Source organism: Betta splendens, chromosome 10, assembly GCF_900634795.4.
Source record: "Betta splendens chromosome 10, fBetSpl5.4, whole genome shotgun sequence".
Lineage (NCBI taxonomy): Eukaryota > Metazoa > Chordata > Actinopteri > Anabantiformes > Osphronemidae > Betta > Betta splendens.
Genome location: NC_040890.2, coordinates 16085273 through 16108782, shown reverse-complemented (window position 1 = coordinate 16108782; position 23510 = coordinate 16085273). Strand labels below are relative to the sequence as shown.

The following is a 23510-nucleotide window of genomic DNA, read 5'->3' as shown; positions in this document are numbered from 1 at the left end:
TTTTTGAAAAATCTTCTTTTTGTAAATGAATTGCATTAATTTTGTGGGTGGGACGAGTCCACCCGCTTCGGATGTTATCACCCATAACGAATGGGCTGATCAGAACTTATCAGCCCTGCTCTACCTACTCGCTAACAGCTAACAGCTAGCTAAGTTGCTACGTTCAGCAGCTTCAGAGGTTATTGTGGTTAGGGTTAGGGCTGGATAACGGATGGGGGGTTTGGGTTACAGTTAGCTAACACAATACAGCTAGCTGCTTGCTAAGTTATGCTCACTAATCAATCAAAATCAAAAACTTTGATCCTCCCGTCTAAACAACAACCGCTCAACAGCGCCCCTACTGACTCTGCTGGTTAAATCATCCGAGCCGTGATCAACCTTACGAATGGATGACAGCGACCTATGTCACAGTTTCTGGTCCTGCTCCTTGTTTTATTTTGAAGTCCTTCTTTTCTGTAATGTCTGGTTCTATTCCCTGGTTTTATTTTGAAGGACTTCCTGCCACTCACACCACAGCTGTGTTTACTGTCACGTCTTGGGTCTACTTCCGCCATTATTGTGAAAGGACTTCCTGTTAATGTCATGTCACAGCTGTTCCATGCCATTACTGGTCATTATCCACACCTGCAGCTCATTCAGTAATCAATCACCTAGCATTTAAGCACCACCTCTCACCCCAGTACCTTGCCAGATTGAGTGATAACCACCACATTCCAGCGTTTTGTATCTTCAGTCTAGCCTTGTTGTTGAAAACATTGCTACTGACCACCGGCCCCAATTCCGTCTAGCCCCTGTCTGCTTGGTATGCCTTAGATCTTGATCCTGTCTGGTAACGACCCTGCACGCTAGTCTGACGACGACCCTGCCTCTGACGGAACGGTACTGTAATCCTGAGCTCTTTTGGTTAACGAACCCTGCCTGTCCACGACACGGATTCTGTCTGATCCTATGTACTACTCGGTATTGCCTACCTGTGTATGACCCTGCATGATCTGAACTTTGTCTCTGGGAATAAATCCTCATTTACCTTCGCCAAGTGTGTCTGAGCCGTGCATGTGGGTCCAGCGTCTAGTATATCCTGACAATCTACTGCACCTATTCACCGCTGCCAGCAGGTAGGTGGGCACCTACCTGCCCATACATATGGGCTGATAACCACTGATAATGACCATTGAATGGCGTGATAACGTCCAAAGCAGTTCCTCGTCCAGGGAGAACCCGCCTCTGAACCCAGTGACAGCTGAGATGTGACCGCTACCAGACGGGCCATTCAGATGATGGATGGATAGTGTCTCCTGACAGAACAGCTGAGTGGAAACCTTTTAGCTTAAGTTCGTTTTTTTGTGATTTTGTGTTTTGCTAGTGTATTTTTTGATGCTCATGGCTGTGTGAAAAACATATATTCTATATTTAATACAGCACCAAACAGTTTCCATAAATTAACAATAGAGTAAAGCAGATACTTGCGTTTTTTCTATTTATTCAAAATTAATTTAATTTCTTCATCAACACACTTTTGTAAATTCATTGTTTTATGGATGAAGCAGTTAAAAAACAAACAATTTTACAAAATTCCACTGCATGTACAATGCAAGTACTGTACAATAGGAACATGAGGGTAAATAAATATGAGAAAACAAAATACAAAACATGCTGTATGCGGATTTATCATTGAATTTGGAATCAAAGTAAATCAATAACACTACAAAATAAATGAAAAAATCTTTTATGAATTTAAAGAATGGCTCTGCACTAAAGTAATCTGACAGCATTGTTAACAGTATCAACCGTACGTATCTTCTTGATGAGGGCCGAACTTCAGGCGTCAGTCTCTCATGAGAGCGTACAAACTTTCCTCTGGTAACTCGACCTTGTTCCTCAGTCTTTTAGGTCTTCTCGAAGGGAAGTCCAACACCACGTAGCTGAGTGGGCCTGTTTCCTCACTCTGCAATGAGAGTTACATTGGGCAATAAATATATTGTACATGAAAGAAATACTACAGCCCCCATTCCCTAACATACTGTAACTGAGGCAATATCATCTAGACAGACCTTTTACAGCTCACAATATTAAGTTTGAGATTATTGTCTGGTTTAATACAAAGTCAGAAGAGGTTTGAGACTTAGACTGTTTACAACCACAATGTTTATTAGCCCTTAAACGCTGCTGTCTGCACCCAAACACAGAGAGGACGTGAGCTCAGCACCTGCTCACTATTACACTTACATTTACATTTACATTCAGCACACACTTTGTTGGAGGCTATTTCCGTGTGTCATATGTGTTTCTAGTCACCATTTGCAGGCAGAGCTCTGTGAGTGACAGGGACTGCAGCCAGTGGCTGAGGCAGCCTGCCTCTTTTCTGTTCCCGGCCTGTGGTGAGCTCCGGTCGAGGCAGATGGCCGCCCGCCTCCAGCCTGTACACAGTTAGCCTGGTTCTGTTAGGGAGCTCATTTTCTCCCTGGTTCTCTACAAAGCTAATGTTCTGCAGTTCCCTAAACCTTACACTGTAAAGCGCCGTGAGATGACTTATTATAATATTATAAATATTATGAGCTGGACTGAACTGATTATGGTCTTGTAAGTTGCTTATGGAGGAAGGTGCTGTTGAGCTGATTGATTCTCTCTGATTCAGCGTCTGAGCTGATGAAACTCTAGTAGTGGACAGTGAGTCCTTGCTCCTGCCAGGAAACCTCGAATTCCCTAAGACAGGTCATTGTAGTCGTGGTTTAGATGTTATTTACCGTGTCACTTGGCTGATTTTCAGCTGTTCTGTCCTGTTCAGTCTGACTCAAAGCTGCTGAGTTTCCTGTTGATAGGAGAGACACATGAATGAAGCGTTGCCTCCTTTCAGTAGATTGTTTTACTCTAATGTCTGTAAACTTGAACCCACTGACTAAAATGTTGACGTACGAAACAACACGCACGCGAGGAACCAACCATTGCAAGGTTCACAAACTTTCTGTTTTCTGGAGACAATTAGGAAGACGATGACGATGACACAGCAGCCCAGAAGTACGCCAAGTGTTAGAAGTGGCCAAAAAGGTCCTGCAAGTGAAAGATTCAAAGGCACACGTTAGCACTCAACAATCTACAAGACTGGTTTACGACAAAGTCGCTCTAGTGTTCAGTAAAAAATATTAATCTCTAGGCTGTCAACTTGTACCTCGATGAACTGAATGTTAAACTGGTCTGATTTGTATCTATCTAAACAGGATGACGTTAAATATTACGGTAGTAGTTCTTGTCTCTCGTGTCTGTACTTGGTGGCAGGTGCTCCTGTTTCCATCACATGCTCACTCGAACTCTAAAGCATGAAGCGCAGGGGCCTCGTGGGGCCGAGACCACCGCAGGAAACGGAGAGAACAAATGCTCAGAGGCAGAACAAAGGGAGGAAAAGCAGCAGAGGCAGCAGAACATCACTGAGTGCAGAGGTGTTGCCCTGCTGAGCTCTCATCAAATGCACCGGCCTGTGACCTTTTAAGGCAGATACTGTACAGAAAACTCCCATGATAATTTGTCTAATTTGAAGATTTTTTGTTGTTTTTCTGTCTTTCTCAGAACTTTGCTCAGAAAGTAACAAAACATGAATGAATGTAGAGCGTTTTGAAACTTTAGACGCACTTGTCTCCACGTTTGTTCCTTCTCCAAACAGGATCTGTGTGCATGTGACCACAGCGCAGTAGTAGGTCCCAGCATCAGAGGAGTCCTGGATGGTTTTGGAGAAGCTGTAACTGCAGCTTCTTCTGCCTCCATCTTCTCCGTCCGTGCACGGAGTGTGAACGAAGCCTGGGTTAAATCCGTGGGCTCCACCTCTGAACCAGTAAACTCTGTGTTCCTCTGAACACTGGTCTCTGTCGTCCTCCTTGGACAGGACTGAACATTGGAGAGTCACTGAGCTTCCTGGACCCACGGAGACTGTGTCTGGTTTCTGCAGCACGTAGTTTGGTTCCTGCAGCTTTTTATCTGTGATTCACAAATAAGGACAAAATCACATGAACCTAACGGTCACACAAAGAGAGACACTGAATGGTCTGGCGTTACCGTTCACTGCCAGGAGTGTGCCGTTAAGCATCCTCATGGTGTACGAGGTTCCAGCTTGACAGAAGTACGTCGCCTCATCTGCTTTGCTCACATTTCTGATATGGAGAAAAAACTGAGCGTCTGACTTTGAGAAGGTGAATCTTGAGTTGTCAAACTGTCCTTGAAGTGATGCTGTGTTAAATGTTCCTGAAGCAACAGTTTGGACCATAAACCCGAAGTTCAGTTTATACCAGTAGAACATCCCAAATTCAGTGTCGGTGACTGTACATGTCAGAGTCAGATTTTGACCAGATTCAGCCACAACGAGAAGCATCTGCTCAGGAACATCTTGGGTGTGAGCTAGAACAAAGAGACAAACAGAGTAACAAGGCGATCACAACCACAAAATGCCTGTTAAACACTCACCCTTCAACACAAATTGATGTTGGTAAGTTACAGTAGCTCACATCCTTCAGCAGACACGCTCAGTACTGAGTACTCACACAAAGTGCTCAAAAGAATCAAAGCAGCCAGTCTCACGATCATTGTGGTGCCCCTGCTTTCTGTTGCACAACTGATGTCTTCCCACTCAGGTGGAAGTTTTAGTCACAAGGTTATCAAGGTTTACACTGTGAAAATCTTCGTCATTGGCTGAAATGCACTTCCTGCGAAATTTTGCTGATGACCCATTTTCCATCAATCAATCAATTTTTCACAGACTACTTAATAACTCAACCTAGATTTAATAAAGTCTGAAAAATACATTTTTTAATCAAATATTTTATATATTATTATTTATATATTTATTGTATATCTTTGGTTTTTATATTGATCAATTACAAGACAAAGTAAACCAACTGAATCATAAACAAACTAAAATACAACAAAACAGAAATAAATGAAATTGTATTTACTTGTTACTTTTATAATTAGTTTTAAATGTATGAATAGTGTGTTGATGACGATTAAAATGCCAAAAAATATAACAAGCAAAAAATAACTCCAGCAGAATGAACATTACATGATGATGATGATAATAATAATAATAATAATAATAATACTCATAATAATGATTACAATAATGATCTTACAGTATTTCCTGCTAACACTATTGTTAAAGTATTTGTTCAGTGAGGTATTGCTACATTTACAGTCAGTTAGCATTTTCCCAATTTGATAATTAATCCCTGAAGACGGCACAGTTTGCTCAAGATTCATGACTGAAACTAAAATGTAGCATGTGGCCATCAGCAGCTAGCATGGGCTACAGGAATGTTCATCCTCTATTCAGCCACCCACACAAATGCAATGCAGCCGACTGTGGCAGACACATGCTATTTTTGTAGCCATGTAGATGGGTGTGTTTGTGGCCAGTGGTGCTGTAGATTATTTCATTGGTCAGATTAGTTATTTTAGTTGGCTTTATACAGTTGTTTATTGATCTCTTAAACCTTTTTTCTTTAAAGTGCCTTGAGATGACTTTTGTTATGAATCCACACTCCAACCCCAACCTCAGGTCCAGTTTGTGCTCCTGCCCTGGGTCTTAGTGGCCCAGTCTGAGTCCCACGGGGCCTTACTGCTCCGAGGCTCTAGTCCGGTGCCGTGCTGGTACTAGTTGCAATTCAGTCTAGCTCAGAGATCACCAATACATTAGGCTTGTACAGGGCTAGAACTAACTTGAGGCTTTAGCTAACCATCCAATGTGCTTTTCTTACCTAAACCGAACCAAAAGCAGGACTAAGCAGTTAAACTAAGGTGTTGGGAGTGACGTCATGTGTTACACATCCATATTCATTCAAGTCCTTCAACTTGCTTCTGTTCAGTAAATGTGGTGCTCCATTCATTCATTGTCCCCTGTAGCCAGTGCGGATGATAAAAGCTAACAGACGTGTTCATGGCTGCTCTCACCACTTCAGAGCCGACGGCCGTCTACTCATCTCAGGAACTCGTACAAACACTGTTACGTACACACAGTGTGTTGAAAGTAACACATCTTTGTCTTTCTTGACTTTTTGAGTTTCACTGGAAGCTCAGATGTCAGAGAAGAATGTGTTCCAAAAAAGCAGTTGTGTGGGTAGTTTTGTGTTGTTTTGTGCACCCGACAATCATCTACAAGCCCACTTCATTTGTACATACTGTAACCTAAAACCTCGTATATTTGCCCTGTTCATCATCAGCTGCCACAGCTGACAAAACACCACAACTGTCCCACAAAATTATTACGATTACAACGTTATAACAAATATTGGATGGAAACAAAATCACATCAACATGACATCTGTTCATAAATAGAAGCAGACGTTGATCACGTAGAACAGAAGGCTTTATTTTCACATGCACACCTCGGTGACTGAACGCTACCAAAGCCACATGCAGCAGCTGAGCTGCAGACGTAGGCTGCGGCCGGCCAGTTCTCCGCTTTCAGCAGACCACCAACCGTGTTTACTCAGAATGTACATGACTCTGGGCATCAACAGGATATGTAGCTCAGGTAGCAAAAGTTACAGCCTAAATTTAGCAAAGGAGTTCAGTTTAAAGCTGTGACTTCCTGGATATGCAGTGGGTTAGTACAAGTCAACTGCATTCAAACAGCAGCTGTTTTAGAATAGTAATTAATTCTGTTTTTAATATTATCTGTGGTTGTGCAACATAAGGACACAAGATCAATAGTGATACAAACTTGAAGATTTATTGGAAAGTACTTTTGACACCAAATTTCTTAAGAAGTTGTAAAAACCTTATTCCATGACTACGTTCAGAGCAAATACACCTGAACCCCTCCGTAACATCACATTGTTTAAAATGATCGTTGGAGCCGTTGACGTGCTCGTGGGCCGTCCTACAAATATGAGTGGGGCTGGTTTGTGTAACGGTTCGATGGTTACTGTGAACCTAAAGGTCAGAGGTCACAGAGACATGGAGCAGGCGGAGCCGGAGACGCTCGCTCATTAATGGCCTGCAGCATCACAGCATCTGCTCCTGTACGCTGTCACAACAACAGACTTCAGTTCCACTTGTCTGTGTTCAATTTTAAGAATCCTGAACATGAAACAAGAAAGAAAACAGAAATAGCCCCTGTGGACTGACACCTCAGTCAGACCACATAACCACAGTGCTGCTGAATTTTCCGTTCGTCATTGTGAGCTTGATGTTGGGTGGAGTTATTGTAGCCTGATGACTCGAATAACAGGTTGGTTTGGCACAATAGTAAAAACAGAACCTATATTTATTTATTTATTTACTTATTAAGGGTTTTTTTTATTCAGCAGAGTCTTAAAGTCATACAGAGTTTAGATGTGTAGCAAGGTGTCATAAACTATAATTGACCAGTTTCCATTGTTATATTTACATCACAATTGTGATGCAGATACTACACAACATCTCCTACCACTGATATTATATAATTGTAAAGCACAACTCATGGGGATGAGTAATCTCCTGCAGTTTCGCAAAGAAGCGCTGGAGAACTGTGAATGTGACATGTTGGGTACTTTGCTGCCCCCTAGCGGAACACTCTAAACCAGGCGTTGCTCCTCATTAGTGGCCTTCATGGGATGCAGTCTGTAGTGACTTCCTCAAATCTGAATAGTCACAATCAGCTTTATTTTGCATAGGACAAGAAAGGAATTGGTCTTTTTTTACTCTCTGCTAGAATGAAACATGAATTCTTTACATATTTATTACAATTATTGGCTTAATATACTGTCACATGGTTACTGCACTGACTCCTTGTTCTGTGTGATTGGAGAGTTCAGCTCAGACACACTCTGGGGGAGGAGGCTGACTCTGTACCTGCTGGTTCTGGTTCTGGTTCTGGTTCTGGTGGCCACAGCTCTGCAGCGCCTGCCAGAGGGATGGAGTTTGAACAGTTCGTGTGTGGGGTCAGCAGATTTATAGTTTTCTAAATCTGTACCGGTACAGGTGTTTAATTAAAAGGTATTGCAACAACTGCAGTAAAATGAACTATATTTAGTGATGTATATGTATTTGCTGACTGTCAGAGTCACATTCTTCTGCTATGGCTCTCCACATTGAAGACTCGAGGACTGACTCATTCACTTTGGTCAGGGCAGACTCGGTAAATATTAACTACAGTCGTTAAGTCCTAACAGTGCAGCATATTCACAGAGAAGATAAACGTCCGCCACACCCTGACTGAGCACACTGTTCTATGAGGCTGCCCACTCCCTGTGCTCTCAGAACGGGTCACGCCATGAGGACTGTAGAACCTCACTTAGCAGAATGGCAGCGTACCGGCACCTGTGTCTGTGGACTGTGTGGACGCTCCACACTCTCATTATTGCAGGTTTCAACCTGGACACCCAGAATGTGCTGCAGAGGACTGGAGACCCAGGAAGCCTGTTTGGGTTTTCTGTCGCCTTCCACCAGCAGCTGAGTCCAACCAGAAAGAACCTGTGAGTCAAAGCTGTCTGATTCCAGTTGAAGAGTGAATGTGGTCGTGCCGTGAACCCGCGTCTCACCACCGGCGTCATTCTCCTCAGGTTGCTGGTTGGAGCTCCTCGATCCAAACTCCAGAACCAGGTGAATGTGACAGGTGCTGTTTACCAGTGTGACCTGGCTACAACATCTGGGCGCTGTCGGCCCATTGAGTTCGACGGTCAAGGTTTGTTTCATGGCATGGAAATTTCATGCAAAATTTCCAAAATCAACTTGTTCAATCAAATGTTTGATGTAACAATTCAGCACTTCTAGAACTAAACTTAGCGTTGTACATTGAAATACAAATAGTAATATGAGGGATTTGACTCTTTTTAAATCAATAAACAAATGTTTAATTTATAAATGAGCCTGTCAAAATATACAGTACACCTTCAGCTTTGTGTGTTATTAGGCTTCAAATCACTTTTCAAGCACCTGCCAGGTCCAATTATGTAACATGTCGCCAAAAGTAAACTTCAAAGTCCATAATAGTAGGAATCCCACTTCATGTAGCAGCTGTGCCTCTCTGATTACATCTCACAATCTAAAACTGCACCAACTTACACTAACACTGAAGTGACCCTGTTGCTTTTCTAGACTTTCTTGACAGCAGAGGGATAAACGGCCAGTGGATGGGAGTCAGAGTGACGAGTCAAGGTCCGGGGCAAAATGTGATGGTAAAGAAAAAACACGCCTGATTAGAAGGTGTTTTGAAGAGTCAGTCTGCAGTTATGTCTCTTTCACACCGCTCCTTGTAGTCCTGCGCTCATCGGTACCAGCAGTGGAGCCCGAGCCCGGGTCCAGGCGTGCCTCGCTTGGTGACGGGTCACTGCTACATTCTGGGAAACGACCTGAAGGTCGGGAGAGAAGAGAGGAGCTGGAGGCGGGTGGTGTGTGACTCGGAGCATCTGAGCAGACGTTGGAGGGACCACGACTGGTTCGCATACTGTCAGCAGGGACGCGGAGCAGCTTTCGCCAAGGACAACGCCTCGCTGCTGTTCGGAGCACCTGGTGCCTATCAGTGGAAAGGTACCGTCCGGCCGGACCGGAAGGTTTCACGTTGATACGTTTAACATCACATCCGTTCATGCCGTGCATTTTGACGCGTGATAAAGGAATCGTGAGAATGGAGCTCTTGGACAACGAGGATCTCACCAGGATCCTGAGTGAGGACCCTCGTGAGACCGGGGACATCGACCTGCTCGACTCCACCATCATTCCTCTGCAGACAAACAGCTACCTGGGTCAGTTCCTGGTCGGGTCACTGCACGGATGCATTGTTTGGTCGGTGGTCTGAATGCGAGGGTGTCCTCCAGGTTTCTCCATTGACTCGGGCATGGCCCTGCTCAGGAAGGGGGAGCTGACCATCGTGTCGGGTGCTCCCAGAGGAGGCTTCAGCGGCCAGGTGGCGTTTCTCAGGCCCGACCCAGCAGCCAAGAGAAGTCTGTCTGTGGAGCTGGTTCTGTCTGGGCCGGGCCTGGCCTCCTCCTTTGGCTACGACGTGGCAGTGGTGGATTTAAACGGCGATGGGTGGGTGGACTAATGGTGATCCTACTGCCTGTCTCTGCCTGTTTACTATGAGGCTGCTCTTCAGGTGGGAGGACCTGGCCGTGGGGGCGCCGCAGTTCTTCGTCAAAGACGGGTCGGTTGGAGGAGCAGTCTACGTCTTCATCAACAGCCGCGGGCAGAGGTGGGAGGAGGCTGTTCCCACGCGGCTCGAGGGGTGGAAGGACTCCCTGTTCGGCCTCGCGGTGGAAAGTGTGGGAGACCTCAATCAGGACGGTTTTGCAGGTTGTGCATCTGATTTCATGTGGCAACTAAACTGTCAGGACATAGGTTTGGTTTGAATCCAAGGAGTTGGAGCAGTAGGGATGTAAAATCACCTGTGTGAACAGATCTGGCCGTGGGGGCACCGTACGACGGTTCTGGTCGGGTCTACCTTTACTATGGCTCCTCTGGGGGCATCCACATGAAGCCGGCTCAGGTGAGGTCACCAGCTTAAATGTGTGTTAGCATGTATTCAGACTCCAACATTAAAGGACGCGCTCACACTCCCACATCTTCAGGTGCTCTCACCAGGATCCCAGCAGATCACCCTGTTTGGATATTCTCTGTCAGGAAACCTGGACGTGGACGACAACCAGTACCCGGATTTGGCCGTCGGTTCACTTTCTGACTCCGTCTCTGTCTACAGGTCATTTGACTTAAACCACTACATGCAGTACTACTATACTACTAAAAATACTATTAATGACGGTTTCACCTGGTTTCATCCACACACCTGCTGTCGTGTTACAGAGCTCGGCCTGTGCTCAGCGTCAGCAGCTCTCTGAAGATCAAACCAAAGGAAATCGACGTTGCGAAGGAGCAATGTGACAAACGCACATGGTGAGATGATAAGAAACTCCCGTCTTCCAAGTACGAGCGTACTGACTTTTAATCCAACGCCGCTCTGCACGAACTTCACAGTTACTTCACAGTTCAGGCGTGTTTCACCTACACAGCTCGTCCCACATCGTTCAGCCCCAAACTCAGTGAGTGTCATTGTTGTTACTGTATTTGTAAGAACCATTGGCAGCACTTACCAACTGTGTTGTCTTCTCAGTGCTCAACTTCACCTTTGAAGCTGATGCAGAGAAGAGGAGGTCGCGGCTGGCTCCCAGAGTCGACTTCCTGGGCTCCTCCCAAGGAAAGCTGGAGCTGCCGGGACAGGGCAGAGAAGTGTGTACGGACACTCAACTCCGCCTCATGGTAACGTCTCACTGCAGCGGTCAGTCGGTCCTCCGTGTGCCCCACCATCAGTGTCTCACTGGGATTTCTCTATTTACAGCGCGATTTCAAGGACAGGCTGCGGAGCATCCCCGTCTCTGTCTCCGTGTCTCTGCTGAGCTCCAGTCCCAGCAGCTCAACCTCGGATCTCCCCAGCGTTACTCCTGTTCTCAACGTCTATCAGCGGATGAGCTCCGTGGACAAGGTGTGAATCTTCTCATCTGCTTGTTTGTTTCCACTTAATCAGACGTGAGCTATTTAAATACGCGTGTCTTCTCCTATTCTAACTTCTTATTCACAGATCATTCTGATCAACAAGGGCTGTGGCAGCGACAACGTCTGTCAGAGTAACCTGGAGCTCCAGTACAAGTTCTGCTCCAGAACCACACACGGGGACCAGGATGTGTTTAAATCCCCGGTGAGGTGAGGTTCAAGCACACGTGACCTCGCATGAGGCTGAGTTAGTGCTCATCACAGACGAACGCGGTGCTTCCAGGGAGGACGGAGCTGCCGTCATCTCTCCCTCTGAGGAGGACGTGGCTTTGGAGATCAGCGTGACAAACAGGAACGGCGACGATGCGCATCAGAGTCACGCCGCGGTCGCGCTTCCGGACGCTCTGCGCTTCGCCTCCGTCGTCTACAGCGCGGAGTCAGTGAGTGCACGAGCCCACTGTGATGCCGAACCCCCACAAATGAGCAGAACTACATAATTGGATGAATGGGAGCGCGTCCTCTAGTGTTTGTGTGGACGTTTGTTCCCACAGGACACACACGTGAGCTGCACGGCCAACGACGAGGGGACGCTGGTGGACTGCGAGCTGGGAAACCCGCTGCCGACGGACGCAGAGGTGAGCAGGCGCTCAGCGTCGCCGCTGCCGAGCCGGCGGTTTCACACTCTCTGATCCGTGTTTGCCTCAGGTCACCTTTTACGTCGTGCTCTCCACATCTGGCATCTCACTGAGCACAAAGCGCGTCGACGTCACCCTGCAGCTTAAAACGTGAGCAGGCTGAACCGAATGGAAACCGGCCCAGTAGCAGGCGAATAATGAGACAGTGAGTTAATGCGTCTCCTTTTCCCTGTGATGCAGGACAAGTGAGCAGACTCTACGAGCGGTGCAGGCGTCGGCCAAGGTGGTTTTTGAGCTCCAGCTGCAAATGCACGGGTTGGTAGTGACTGGTGCTTTCATGGCCTTTTGGCTCTTGCTCACACTTGACTGACTGTTGCTGTGACCTTTAAGCCTGGCTCAGCCCTCACAAGTGTCCCTCGGTGGAGGCGTGATCGGTGAAAGTGCCATCAACTCAGTGGAGGAAATCGGAGCTCCGCTTAAATATGAATTCAGGGTGAGACCCTGTCTGTTTCTGTTTGAATCGCTTTAAATTCCTATTTTGCCATAAACAAAAACACTAATAAATGTTTGTCTTTTCTCTTTTTCTGACAGATAACTAATTTGGGCAGACCACTGGAATCTTTCGCCAACGTGTCGCTGAGCATCTTCTGGCCAAAGGAAAACTCTGCAGGAAAATGGCTCCTGTACTTGACTCAGGTCAAGAGTGAAGGCGTCCAGCAGAGCGTCTGCTCACCAGCACATGAGATCAACCCTCTCACGAGTGTAAAGGTAGTAAAAACCCAGGAAGGTGCAGCCTGTGTCTCACTGTTGACCCTTTAAGCAGCACCAGCAACATAAAGTGATAATGTTGATTTCAAGGGCTGGAGCCGACCAAGCGTGAGGAACCGGCGTGAAGCTGAACATCAGGCCCTCACTGATGGATTCACCTTTCATTCGAACTCCAGGAAACACAAAACATTGGTAAGATCTCATTTAGGGAGACACTAGAGACAAACCAACCAAAGCAAAGCAACCTGCAGCACCCGGTTTGTGTTCCAGTCGTGCACAGACGGCCTGAGGTGTGTGGAGATGCGCTGCCCCCTGCTGGGCCTGGACAGCACCGCCGTGGTGGTTCTGCAGTCGCGTCTGTGGAACAGCACCTTCACAGAGGTACGTTCTGTAGAGCGTCTCCTCCTGCTGCTTCCAGGCCGCTCCCAACACGTAGACCAGCGCTCATTTGTTCCTTCTCCTAATAGGATTACAGCTCCCTGAACTATGTTGACATTGTTGTGGATGCGACTTTGAGTTTAACTAACTCTCCAGAGAACATTGGGCTGAAAACAGAGAAGCCCGGAACAAAGGTAACAGCATGAGTTACAAAAAGCGACGTTTTATCCTCTCTCTTGGAAACTGATCGTGTGCTGTTCACTTACATGTTCGCAGGTAAAACTGACTGTGTTTCTTGAGAGAAAGACTAAGTACTTTACGAGAACAGCCTGGTGGATAATCGTCCTCACAGTCATTGCTCTGCTCCTGCTGTTGCTGTTCATTTGCGTCTTATTGTGGAAGGTAAGAAATTGCTTTTTAGCTCCGTGAGAATAACTCCTATAATATTTGTGCTAATATTTTTGATTTTCCTTCATCTTCTGTTCCTGCCAGCGTGGATGCATTGACCTTCTTGCTGTAAACAAGAAACCTTCACGTTCTGAGGACACAGAGACCGCTCCACTCAAAGGATGAATGGCCTCTTGGTGGGTTGACGCAGGTCTTCAATGCAGATGACAGTGTTTCTAATTATAAATCATTCACTTCTTGCAGCATTTTTTATTTTTATTTTGGCTGCAAATGTGTTAAGTTAAAATATGTCTTGTTTTTTTATTGGTCCCTTGTTTCAACTGGTTTTGTAAGAACAAAAAAATAAATTTAAACACAAGATAGTGTTTAGTTTTTTATTGAAGCAGAAAATATCACTTGTTAGATACCAAAAAACTGTTACAACATGGAAAACGTTGTGCTGTGCTTTCATCATGAAGAATGTGCAAGAATGTGCGAGTCGTGGGAACAGAACACAGGTCGAGCTACACAATCTACATGAACCAACCAGCTCCCGACCTGATGCTGATCATCATGATGCTGCCTTGAAACACTGGAACGCTTTAGCTGTAGCTGTGGAGGATAATAGTGGGTTTGTGGTGAAGGTGGACATGAACGGGTTTTATTCCAAAATCATCTAAGCAACTCTGATCATTTAAGTTAGCATTCACTTATTATTTAATGTCATATACTTAAATGTGTTGATTGAATTATGATAAATAGATCAAAGTTTGTATATCTTTTGACAGAAAATGATACGTTTTGGAATAAAACCCCTGTCTTGCGATTTGTGGAATTGTACAGGTACAATAAGACAAGTTTTCATTACATCCATCAACTTAGTAGAAATGTGCTGGAACGTGATTCAAACTGCAGCGAGCAGCCTGTTTTTTGTTCTATATACACTTCAGCTTTTGTATAAATGAATGAAGCAGGACACAGTATAAAACGTTCATTTTTCAACTTCACAGGCTGAATTTGTTGTTAGCATAGAGGCTGTTTGGTGCCTTTTCACGTCTTTATGCTAAGCTAACAAGCTACTGGCTGCAGCTTCATACAAAATCATGCAGACATCAGAGCAGTTTCAGTGTTCTAATTCAGAGGAAAAATAAAATAAAATAAAAAAAACTAAGGCATTTCTTTCCCAAAATGACCTATTGCTTTGAGCTCACCCTACTCGGTTCATCGTATCTTATATTACTGGATGATGAGATTCTCACAAATTAATTTTTTGATCTTCCTAAAAAAATCTTTGATTTCATTTTTGTCTAAACACATTCAAAAACATTCAGCATCTGAAAAATAAGATTCACCGCTTCTTGGCTCTCAACAGCATTCAGTCTTATTTTACGTCACATCATGAGCTCAGGCATCGTTTTCATCATCATTTCTTGTTTTTAGGTAAAATAAGTAGAAAAGCACATTATTAAAAACATCCCAACACTTTCTCGGCATATTTGTACATTGAAACCAGGACATACGACAGACAATCTGAAACCACCTTACAAACACACACGTCGCTCCTTAAGACTAAAATCACCAGAATAACCAGCTGGTCTCGGGCCCAGGATGTTGATGTGTTGTTGTGATTGGTTTGATATCGTAAAATGATGGTAAATAGTGTAATTAAGTAAAACTTGAATTTTCTTTTTTAGCTAGAGAAAGTTGAAGACAAACACCCAAACACATAAACTGTATTAAAAATCATAACCATGAAATATAACATTACAAATAAATTAAAAGCATCAGTATATTACAATGAACCTCCTCATACTCAATAACCCAAAATTAATTTGAGCTTAAATACATTCAATGTAAGCCCCGTTTGGTTTTAAGTGTTTTTGTACGTTTCCAAGCCGAAATACAAAGATGTAATTAAGCAAGTTAATTGCATCTTGTTGCCTAATGAACGTCCACAACCAGACCAAAAGACTTAATTAGACCGAACCAATTAGACTTAATTTAACTAGAAAGGCAGCAAACAAACACAGTCTGATCACATCAGCCGCTCACTGAAGCTGCACAGTAATTAACTGGCAAAGCAAATCTCTACGTCACAAACCACTAAACCATAAGGCCATCAGCTCTACGCCTCAACGCTGTGCACCGCATCAATGAGCTGACGTCTCCAAATGGCTCAGAAAACATCAATACCTGGTCATTTCCATTGTGGCAAAATAATTTTGTGCTTTAAACAGGTTTTGATTGTTGGATTAGCCTGCTTTGTCTGTCTTCTGCTGGTGTAACCAAGTGGAATGATTTATTTTTTGGGGTGTTTTTTCTCCATTATGTGCTTAATAGTGGCTGGTACACACGCGTGTAATGACCAGCTATCTCCACATGGGGGCGAGAGTGACCACAACAGGCAGAGACAACAAAGGGAACAAGGAGAGGGCGAGTTGGCCGCCGGCAGATCGAGTCCGTCCGTTGTTCCTGTTCCACTTGGAGCCATTTCGTTCTCGGACCCGTGGAGGCTTCGCGGGGTTGGAGGCCGGGTTACGTGGGGGGTTGTTGTGGGGTGGAGCGTAAGGCCCGTAGCCCGGCCAGTCGTCATTGTACCTTTCACCGTGATCCCCACCCCCAGACCCGCTGCCCTCCTCACCTACAACAGGGGACGGAAGGTTCAGTTCCAGCTAAGAGCCTAAAGTCTGTCCACATGAAGCAGCAGGAAGCCTTACTGTCCATGAAGTCCATGTCCTGCCCGCTCTGTGCGTGCCTCAGCTTGTTGGTGGCTACCCTCAGCTCCATGATCAGCTGTCTGGTCCTCACATCTGGCTTGGCGATGTCCACCTCCACCTCTGGGTTGTTGATCTGGCTGACGAGCCCGTCGCCCGTCACATCTGGGAGGTACCTGAGCGTGGAACAACCCAGTGGAACCGCCTCACGATCCATTCATATGTATATTAAACACAGCACATCTGGCTGCAGCTGTGCTTAGAGCTATAACGTTACACCTATAGCTCCCCCAGCCCTCCTGATCCCGCTCACCTCCCCCTGGTCTGCCCGTTCCAGCAGTGGTCCTCGTTGGTGACGTCGGCGGCCATGCTCCCGTCGCTGCAGACGGTGTGTGGGAGGGACACCCAGAAGCCACGCATGGGCCGCAGGCGCTCCTTCAGCTCGGTGACCTGCGCGGGGGCGGGAGGGGGGGGGGGGGGTGCTCAGGGGTGAGTCAGAGCCGCTTTGAAAGGGTCCGCGTGTGGTGTGATGGTTGCAGGAAGCATATGGGCTGGGTTGAGTGAAACACTGATATAACGCTGCTTCTGGGTCCCTTCCTGCAGCATCTCATATGTTTTATAAATAGGTATGAACACCTGCCTCTCTCTTCATCTCTCCTCTGCGCTGGCTTTCATTTCTTTTTCCAACACCCCTGCTTGCACTCAGCCACACGTTCTGCTCTGTGCCTGTGTCTAATGCAAATGTTTGTCATTTTTAATTAAACCGCACTGATGCACAAACTGAGATTAATGGTCTGATCTCCACAGATTTTCCCTCGGCTTTAACCAGCGTTTTACCGTCTTCTCTTGTTTTGGTTATGGACATGTGGCTATAATGTCTCATACTCACTCACCACAGGGCTCAGACCCATCATCCCCCAGCATCCAAAGCTCAGATGACTATTTTAACCCCTTCCTCACCAGTCGGTCCAGGTTGGTGCCTGCGGCAGTGGTGGGCTTCTCTTCGGGGCTGTAGGTGCGGAACGGCCTCCTGTTGCCCCCCGGGTCCTTGGGCGAGCGCTTGCTGCGCCCTGAGGTCGGCCTCGGGTTCCCACAGCCCTGGAACACCTGAAATAACAGCACAGCCAACGGCCATTACAGGTGCGTTGTGTTTTCATCGTATCATTCAAGTCTTGGGCCTCATTCAGAACAAAGCTGAGCGTTGGATGATACGTGCAACTGGTTGTGTGCGACTGTAGAGGAGAACCCGCTTTAAAGCTTTCATTAAAGTGCTTCAGCCGAGCCGTGAGATGTGGGCGGCTCTGCGGTGGATTAGCTCCTGGGACGTCTGCCATGTTTTAATCCTAGCGCGAGGCTGTCACACGCTCCGTGTTCAATTCCTGACGGTTTTTATTGCATGTTGTCTCATTAAGAAGATTAAAATTTAAACAATCAAGATTATGGCCCTGAGTAAATTGCTTTGATGAGTGCGGATGATATAACGCCTTTATGCGGTGGAGCCTTAATGAATCCTGAGAGAGACATTTTTGAAAAAACTTCCTGTTTCATTTTCTGTCTGCGCCTCGTTTCTTACCTTCGTGGAGATGGCGACGCTGTTTTCCTGCATGTGCATGATCGCCTCCGACACTTTGACGGAAATGGAGTCGGCTGCCAGCTCCATGTTGAACGGCCCCTCCAGCTTCTCCGAAACCTGGTACAGAGCATCTAACAGAGGACAACGGGAGGCCTGTTGTAAACTGTGATCAACATCACAAGAACGATTTGTGTCCCCGGAATCTCAGACATCAGGCATCACCATGCAGTGGAGGGAGTGGTGGCTGCAGAAGTGGGCACATGAGGGTAATGCGTTTAGAGTGATCAAAGGTGAGAGGATACAGAGATAACGCAGGGGACGCGTGTGTTTGATGACTGAGGAGAGACAGGAAGGAGCGGAGAGGCATGAATGATTAATGGAGGAGGAATTCATTAGGGGAAAAGAAAGCGTTAACTGAATGAGTGGCGCTGGAGCGGTGGCTGCATCCCAGACACTGTGCGCTCAGCCTCACGCACCCACGAAGTTGTTCCACTCGGTGTCCAGGTCGGCCTGGTTGGCCAGGCAGCCCTTCATCACGTTGAGGCAGAGGGGGTGGCAGGGCCTCAGGGAGGGGGCGCCGCGGCACAGCGGGCAGTACCACTGACGCATCAGGCCGCGCACGCACTCCGAGTCCGCGCTCAGCTGCAACGACAGCAGGAGGCCGCGCCTCCGTCATTAGTCCCGCGACACACCTCGCACGTGAGCAGCTCCTAATTCACCCGCTGGGAGCCCACTGGCTTTAATAACGAGCCCTCGTTTGCTTTTGAAATGAGAGAATCGGCTTCCTGTGGACGGAGCCTGTTAACTGGCTCTGCTGCAGCATCTTTGTGCTTTTAGGTTCGCTCCACATGCAGAATAAACACCTGACAAACACCTCTGGCTCCTCTGTCCGGTTCTGGTGCATCAACACACTGCATTAATCATCACAGCTGAAACAAACACACACAGTGAGTGCAGCAGTGGGATCCACTCACCTTGGTTGCTTTGTTAACAATGTCCCGACCAGTAGCCAAGCCCTGAGACAATGCTCTGGCTGCGATGAAAGCCCTGGACACCTGAATATAAACCCACACGGCCACAGAAAAGGTCATCAGTAACCGTAACCCACCATCCTGTTCTGTTTAAGAATATTTCAAATGAAACCTTTTCCATTCCTGCCACCTCCGCATTGTTCGAATGCCGGACACACACCTGTACGCGCATTTTGCGGGGCACGTCCCCGAAAGGCTGCAGCTGCTCGGCGTGTTTGCTGACACACTCCAGGTAGTCCTCGCTGAACTGATACTGGGGGTTGACCAGTGAGAAGACCCGCTCCACCAGCCTGGACCAGAAGTCTGACAGAACCTCCATCAGACTCACGCTGCCCCCTGTGGACAGAGACAGAACTGTTAGCGTCCTTCAGCTCACTCACTTCTGATGAGTTTCCCTATCCTTCTGTTTTTAATCTGCTTTAAATTGTTAAGATATTACAATGTCTGCATTCTGGGTGCGAATGATAAATGGTATTTCCTAAGTGTGACCGGACGCTGGTTGGTGGCTGTACATTACTCAGCCCCAGACGGATTTGTGGCTCTGCAGTCTGCCGTCTACCCCGCAGCCTCGTACTGGCCATAGATGCTGTCTGGCAGACGAAGGCAGGTTGACTAAGCAGCAACAGCCCGCAGAGGAGCTCGCCAGCGAGCCGCTGTCGTGCCAAAACAGCCACCCAGAACACAAATAGAAGGAGTCTGGCATCCGCGGGACTCCTCTTCTCTGTCTATATTTTCCCCCGATTGTTCTCTGAGTTTTAATACACCTCAAAAGACAATAGAGCCTCTTTACTGCAGTTCAGAGCCACCATGGATTTACGGCACCAGCAGTGTGGACTGATGATCCTCATTTTATTTATGTATAGGTTTGACCCATTTGAAACCCATGGGCATTAGCGTCCATCTGAGCACATCCGTTTGCACGTTGGTGCCGATGGGACTGAACGAACCAGAGTAGTATCTGCGAAGCTCCACAAACAGCTCCTGGAAGACGTGTGCGTTCTGCGTGAAGAGGCGCCCATAGGTCTTGGTGAACATCTGGTTCATAGACTTCTCAGACAGGTCTATGAGTTCTCTGAAGAACTCTGCAGAGACACAAGAACGCGGGTTAGAAAAGATTCCAGCACCCACTTATTTCCTTTTAATACCAGTGCCGGTTCCTACGTAGGTGCTCGGCCAGTCCCTCCCAGATTAACAGCTCAGGGTTACAGTTACATCAGAACCTCGCGCTGGTAAATGAGTGTAACAGCATGTACTTTATTTAAAATCCCTCCTCGAGACTCATACGCAGTATCCCACTCCCTCAGTGTCTTTAAATGATTCATCATGTACATTATATAAAGGCATGAGCAGGAGGAAAAAAAGGTGATAGCGGTCCACAGCAGGTAGGAGGAGAACGTGTAAATGCAGCTCTGTGAGGCGCCGGCTACAAACCTGCAGGCGCAGCACAGAGACAACGTGGGCTAAATTCTCTCGCACGCAGACGGTCGCTAACGCCGCCGAGGAAGGACTCCGTGCTCTGTTCACCGCGGGCAACGGAAGCTCTGCGAAGTCTGAGCCTGCACAGTCGCCTTTCTGACTGAGAGACAGTGTGCGGCAGAGTTACACCGTTCAGGTGTGTCTCATGAAGTGGCCGCTGAGCTGCTGTCCTCCATCTTCATCCTCTCTCCCCGGAGTCCAGCAGATTCATGAAACTGCAGATCTGAAATCACTGGAGTGGGACTTTAATGTTCTCATCCAGCACTAACCCGCTGATTAAACATAAATAAGCATCATGCCCAGTATCTCTGCAATATGAATGCGCTGCTCTGATGATGTGGGAGGAAGTGAGCAGTCAGAGATCCTGAATAAGTTGAGGTCGGCTGTCACTCATGTGCTGCGAGCTCTGCAGAGAGAGTGGGTGAGGGAGGAGGACGAGCTGGTTCCAGTTTGTGTCCACCTCGCCTTCAAATGTACCAACTGTGGCTCCAAGAGAACAATTCTTAGCCGCATTTCACACCAGTTAATGTTCCCAATGAACATGCGAATGACTCAGCCTCTCACCGTCGAAGCGCCGGTGTCTCTGGGTGAAAGTGGTCAAAAGGAACTGGCTGTTGTCCTCCACGGCTTTGAGGAAGTCCCTCTCGCTCTGGAGGGCGAGCGTCTCCTCCATCTGACTGGAGCAGCAGGTGTAGTCCTGAGGGCACAGCCGCAGATGCTCACCTGGACGGCAGCGCCAGGAACCAGAGGTCAGAAAGAGCACAACTGCACAACTTAAGGAGACGCGCACAAATGTGTGTGATTGCTTTGCTTCTGAATACAAACAGCCTCGAGCTGCAGCTATATGCAGTAATTGATACCTCATCAATAAACAAATCGGATAAATGAGCAGATGTTTTAATGAAAATCTCAATTCCTCCACTTCTCCATTACTGTGGGGAAATATTCTCAAACATGTGCTTGTGATAGAAAATTGTAATTTGCCTGCATGAATAATTCACCTCCAATCTGTCTTTCTTTGTCAGCCCAGGTTGAGGCTTTGATACGTTAGAGGTAATGAAATGCAAACGACCACCGGGAGGGGGGAACACACACACACACACACACACGCACGCAAGCACACACACACACACACACACACACACACACACGCACGCACACACACACACACACACACACACACAGAAATGTGGTCTGTGTTTGTCCCTGTACCACTATATCCTGATAGTTACTGCTTGAACCAGCCCAAAGTCTCACTCCCAACTCCACCCTCGCTGATGCTCCTCTCTGCCTCTTTTGTTCTCCCCACGCGTCTCACCATTAGCCGTCTCTCATCCCTCTATTTCCATTTCAACTGCCTCCCTTCATCCCTCACTCTCCCAGCCATCTGCTCCCCTGGCCCACGGGACAGTGAGCCAAGGCTCAGTCAGTGAGAGCCCACCACACGCGCGCACACAAAATAAATCAATATTGCACTTGTCTCAGTGACTCACATTAAGAGCTGGACACAGCACAAAATACACCTTTTGCAATTATTTAAACAAACCTATCATACTTCTAGTGAAAGCTTCTTATCTGCCTTTTTATTATCCCACTACTTTACATCCAAAGCCTCTAAAATCTCAGGTGCTCCATCATTTGCTCCATCACATGGTCGACCAGCCACATTTTTACATATCCATCACCTCTGGCGTCCTCCTCTTCTCCCTCACACCCCCTCACTAAAACTTCCAATTCACCCAAAAGCCAATAGTTTGTGATTGGGCATCATTTATTTTCACCCAGCAGATAACATTATCACCAATGAGCAGAGCCTATGGATATAAACCGGGATTTAACAGTAGGCAAGGCTGCAAAGACTAATTAGGGGCGAGGCTCTTTGTGAGTCTTTGGTTCTTAGTGACTTTTCATCCACTTTTAATTTCACGTTGAGTCACAAAAACACTTTCCTGCAGTGGTTTGTGTGTCCGGAGTTAATATGAATGCTTTCCTGTAGTATCTGAGAGGCTAAGAATCAATTTCACACTGACCTTAATGTGCATACAAATATTTTTATGTGATTAAATCTTAGACAGTCTGTGGCTGCTCTGCTCCACAGAACATTTAATTCCCACTTCTTTCCAAATGCACACTTCCTATCATGTCCCAACAGCTGTCTGCCTGTGTGATTCGTCCCAACAGCCTGGCAGCAAAGTCTTACCGGAGATTTGAGTCAGCGGAGCGATGCCAGTGCTGTACCCCTTCTCCGCGTACACCTGCCGGGTGTCGGCGCAGCTCCTCACCGCAGCAGCCACGGGGCTCCGGGTCCCCGGCAGAGCGGCGACCGCACAGAGTAGCACCAGCAGCGGATACCTGGGGAGAGAGAGCTGGGCATCCATCCTCAGAAAGGGGTCGGTGGAGGGAGCGTTATATAAAACGAGACCGGGCGCAGCAGGTTAGAAATGAATGAATGAATGAATGAACGCCTGGCCGGTTAAAAAGTAAGAGCAGTATCCAAAATCGTCAGTGGTTTAAAACAGTCACTGTCTCCTGATAAGTACAAAGAATAGATTCATCCGGACGTAGTTTTTTTAATTACACATGTTTCCATCGACCGTGGCCAGTTAATTTGTCCTTCCTGGGGGATCCGCTGTGGTACGTAAAGGGAGTGTGGATGGGGCACTCCCGTCCCTCAGCATCCTACAGCAACCTGCGTCAAGGTTGTGTTAATTAACGAACGGAACACCGGAACGCAATGTTTTCAAAATAAATGCAAATTAACGACTCGATTTTATTCTGTCCTGACTGACCGGTGACTCATATAATGTGTTCAGTTGCGACGATTGTGTACTGTTTTCTTGGTTGCCTCTGTTCTGTTGCTGTGTTGATACACCATCTATGTTAGTTTGTGTGAGCCTGGTTCTGGATAGGTTAGAATAGGATAGGATATGACTATTAATCCCACAATGGGGAAATTCTTGTGTTTACAGCAGCAGCATGATGGACAAAAAGAAAAGCTAAACACCAGCAGTAACCTCTGTACTTCATATGTAAATATTATTATTGCTTCTAATGTCTGCTACTGTTAGACGATTTAACACAAATTTTATGCCTTGTACTGTGG

The 23510-nt window shown here is 46.7% G+C and overlaps 3 protein-coding genes across 5 annotated transcripts; 1 reads left to right on the top strand and 2 right to left on the bottom strand.

The window, feature by feature from the left end:
• Positions 1–1662: 1662 nt before the first annotated feature.
• Positions 1663–4653, bottom strand: LOC114864111 (uncharacterized). Of its 3 annotated transcripts, none has more exons than XM_029164766.3 (6): positions 4527–4653; positions 4045–4383; positions 3625–3966; positions 2914–3048; positions 2745–2809; positions 1663–1945 (listed from the first exon to the last, which is right to left on the bottom strand). In XM_029164766.3, the coding sequence occupies exons 1-6, from the start codon at positions 4567–4569 to the stop codon at positions 1826–1828; spliced, it is 1044 nt and encodes a 347-aa protein (XP_029020599.1). In that variant the 5' UTR covers positions 4570–4653; the 3' UTR covers positions 1663–1825. The 3 variants fall into 3 exon arrangements, with proteins under 3 accessions (XP_029020599.1, XP_029020600.1, XP_029020601.1); XM_029164767.3 differs by having other exon boundaries at positions 2941–3048; XM_029164768.2 differs by having other exon boundaries at positions 1826–1945; positions 2928–3048.
• Positions 4654–7893: 3240 nt separating this feature from the next.
• On the top strand, positions 7894–13939 carry LOC114864108 (integrin alpha-6-like). Its single transcript, XM_029164762.3, has 25 exons — positions 7894–8438; positions 8526–8647; positions 9061–9140; positions 9222–9492; positions 9579–9707; positions 9780–9993; positions 10058–10254; positions 10359–10447; positions 10530–10657; positions 10762–10851; positions 10933–10997; positions 11069–11214; positions 11294–11437; positions 11534–11655; positions 11729–11885; positions 11997–12080; positions 12151–12230; positions 12321–12395; positions 12471–12573; positions 12672–12848; positions 12939–13040; positions 13119–13229; positions 13316–13420; positions 13503–13628; positions 13719–13939. Exons 1-25 carry the CDS (start codon positions 8266–8268, stop codon positions 13797–13799), a joined length of 3171 nt encoding a protein of 1056 aa, XP_029020595.1. The 5' UTR covers positions 7894–8265; the 3' UTR covers positions 13800–13939.
• A 55-nt stretch (positions 13940–13994) lies between these two features.
• On the bottom strand, positions 13995–23101 carry gpc2 (glypican 2). The gene is made up of 11 exons (XM_029164765.3): positions 22608–23101; positions 20972–21130; positions 19879–20013; positions 19092–19267; positions 18875–18955; positions 18377–18542; positions 17901–18031; positions 17288–17434; positions 16641–16777; positions 16331–16503; positions 13995–16254 (listed from the first exon to the last, which is right to left on the bottom strand). The coding sequence occupies exons 1-11, from the start codon at positions 22783–22785 to the stop codon at positions 15983–15985; spliced, it is 1755 nt and encodes a 584-aa protein (XP_029020598.1). The 5' UTR covers positions 22786–23101; the 3' UTR covers positions 13995–15982.
• Positions 23102–23510: the final 409 nt, after the last annotated feature.

What these genes read in the sequence shown, in the direction of transcription:
- gpc2 (XM_029164765.3), bottom strand. Translation starts at nt 22,785, where the DNA reads ATGGATGCCCAGCTCTCTCTCCCCAGGTATCCGCTGCTGGTGCTACTC. An exon ending in GAGACACCGGCGCTTCGACG is followed by an intron (nt 20,014 to 20,971) that starts GTGAGAGGCTGA and finishes GTGTCTCTGCAG; the next exon opens with AGTTCTTCAGAGAACTCATA. An exon ending in TTGTTAACAAAGCAACCAAG is followed by an intron (nt 18,543 to 18,874) that starts GTGAGTGGATCC and finishes CTGTCGTTGCAG; the next exon opens with CTGAGCGCGGACTCGGAGTG.
- LOC114864108 (XM_029164762.3), top strand. Translation starts at nt 8,266, where the DNA reads ATGGCAGCGTACCGGCACCTGTGTCTGTGGACTGTGTGGACGCTCCAC. An exon ending in GTGTTTAAATCCCCGGTGAG is followed by an intron (nt 11,656 to 11,728) that starts GTGAGGTTCAAG and finishes CGGTGCTTCCAG; the next exon opens with GGAGGACGGAGCTGCCGTCA. An exon ending in CCAGGAAACACAAAACATTG is followed by an intron (nt 13,041 to 13,118) that starts GTAAGATCTCAT and finishes TTTGTGTTCCAG; the next exon opens with TCGTGCACAGACGGCCTGAG.
- LOC114864111 (XM_029164766.3), bottom strand. Translation starts at nt 4,569, where the DNA reads ATGATCGTGAGACTGGCTGCTTTGATTCTTTTGAGCACTTTGT. An exon ending in GATTCTTTTGAGCACTTTGT is followed by an intron (nt 4,384 to 4,526) that starts GTGAGTACTCAG and finishes TCTTTGTTCTAG; the next exon opens with CTCACACCCAAGATGTTCCT. An exon ending in CCTCGCGTGCGTGTTGTTTC is followed by an intron (nt 2,810 to 2,913) that starts GTACGTCAACAT and finishes TCCTATCAACAG; the next exon opens with GAAACTCAGCAGCTTTGAGT.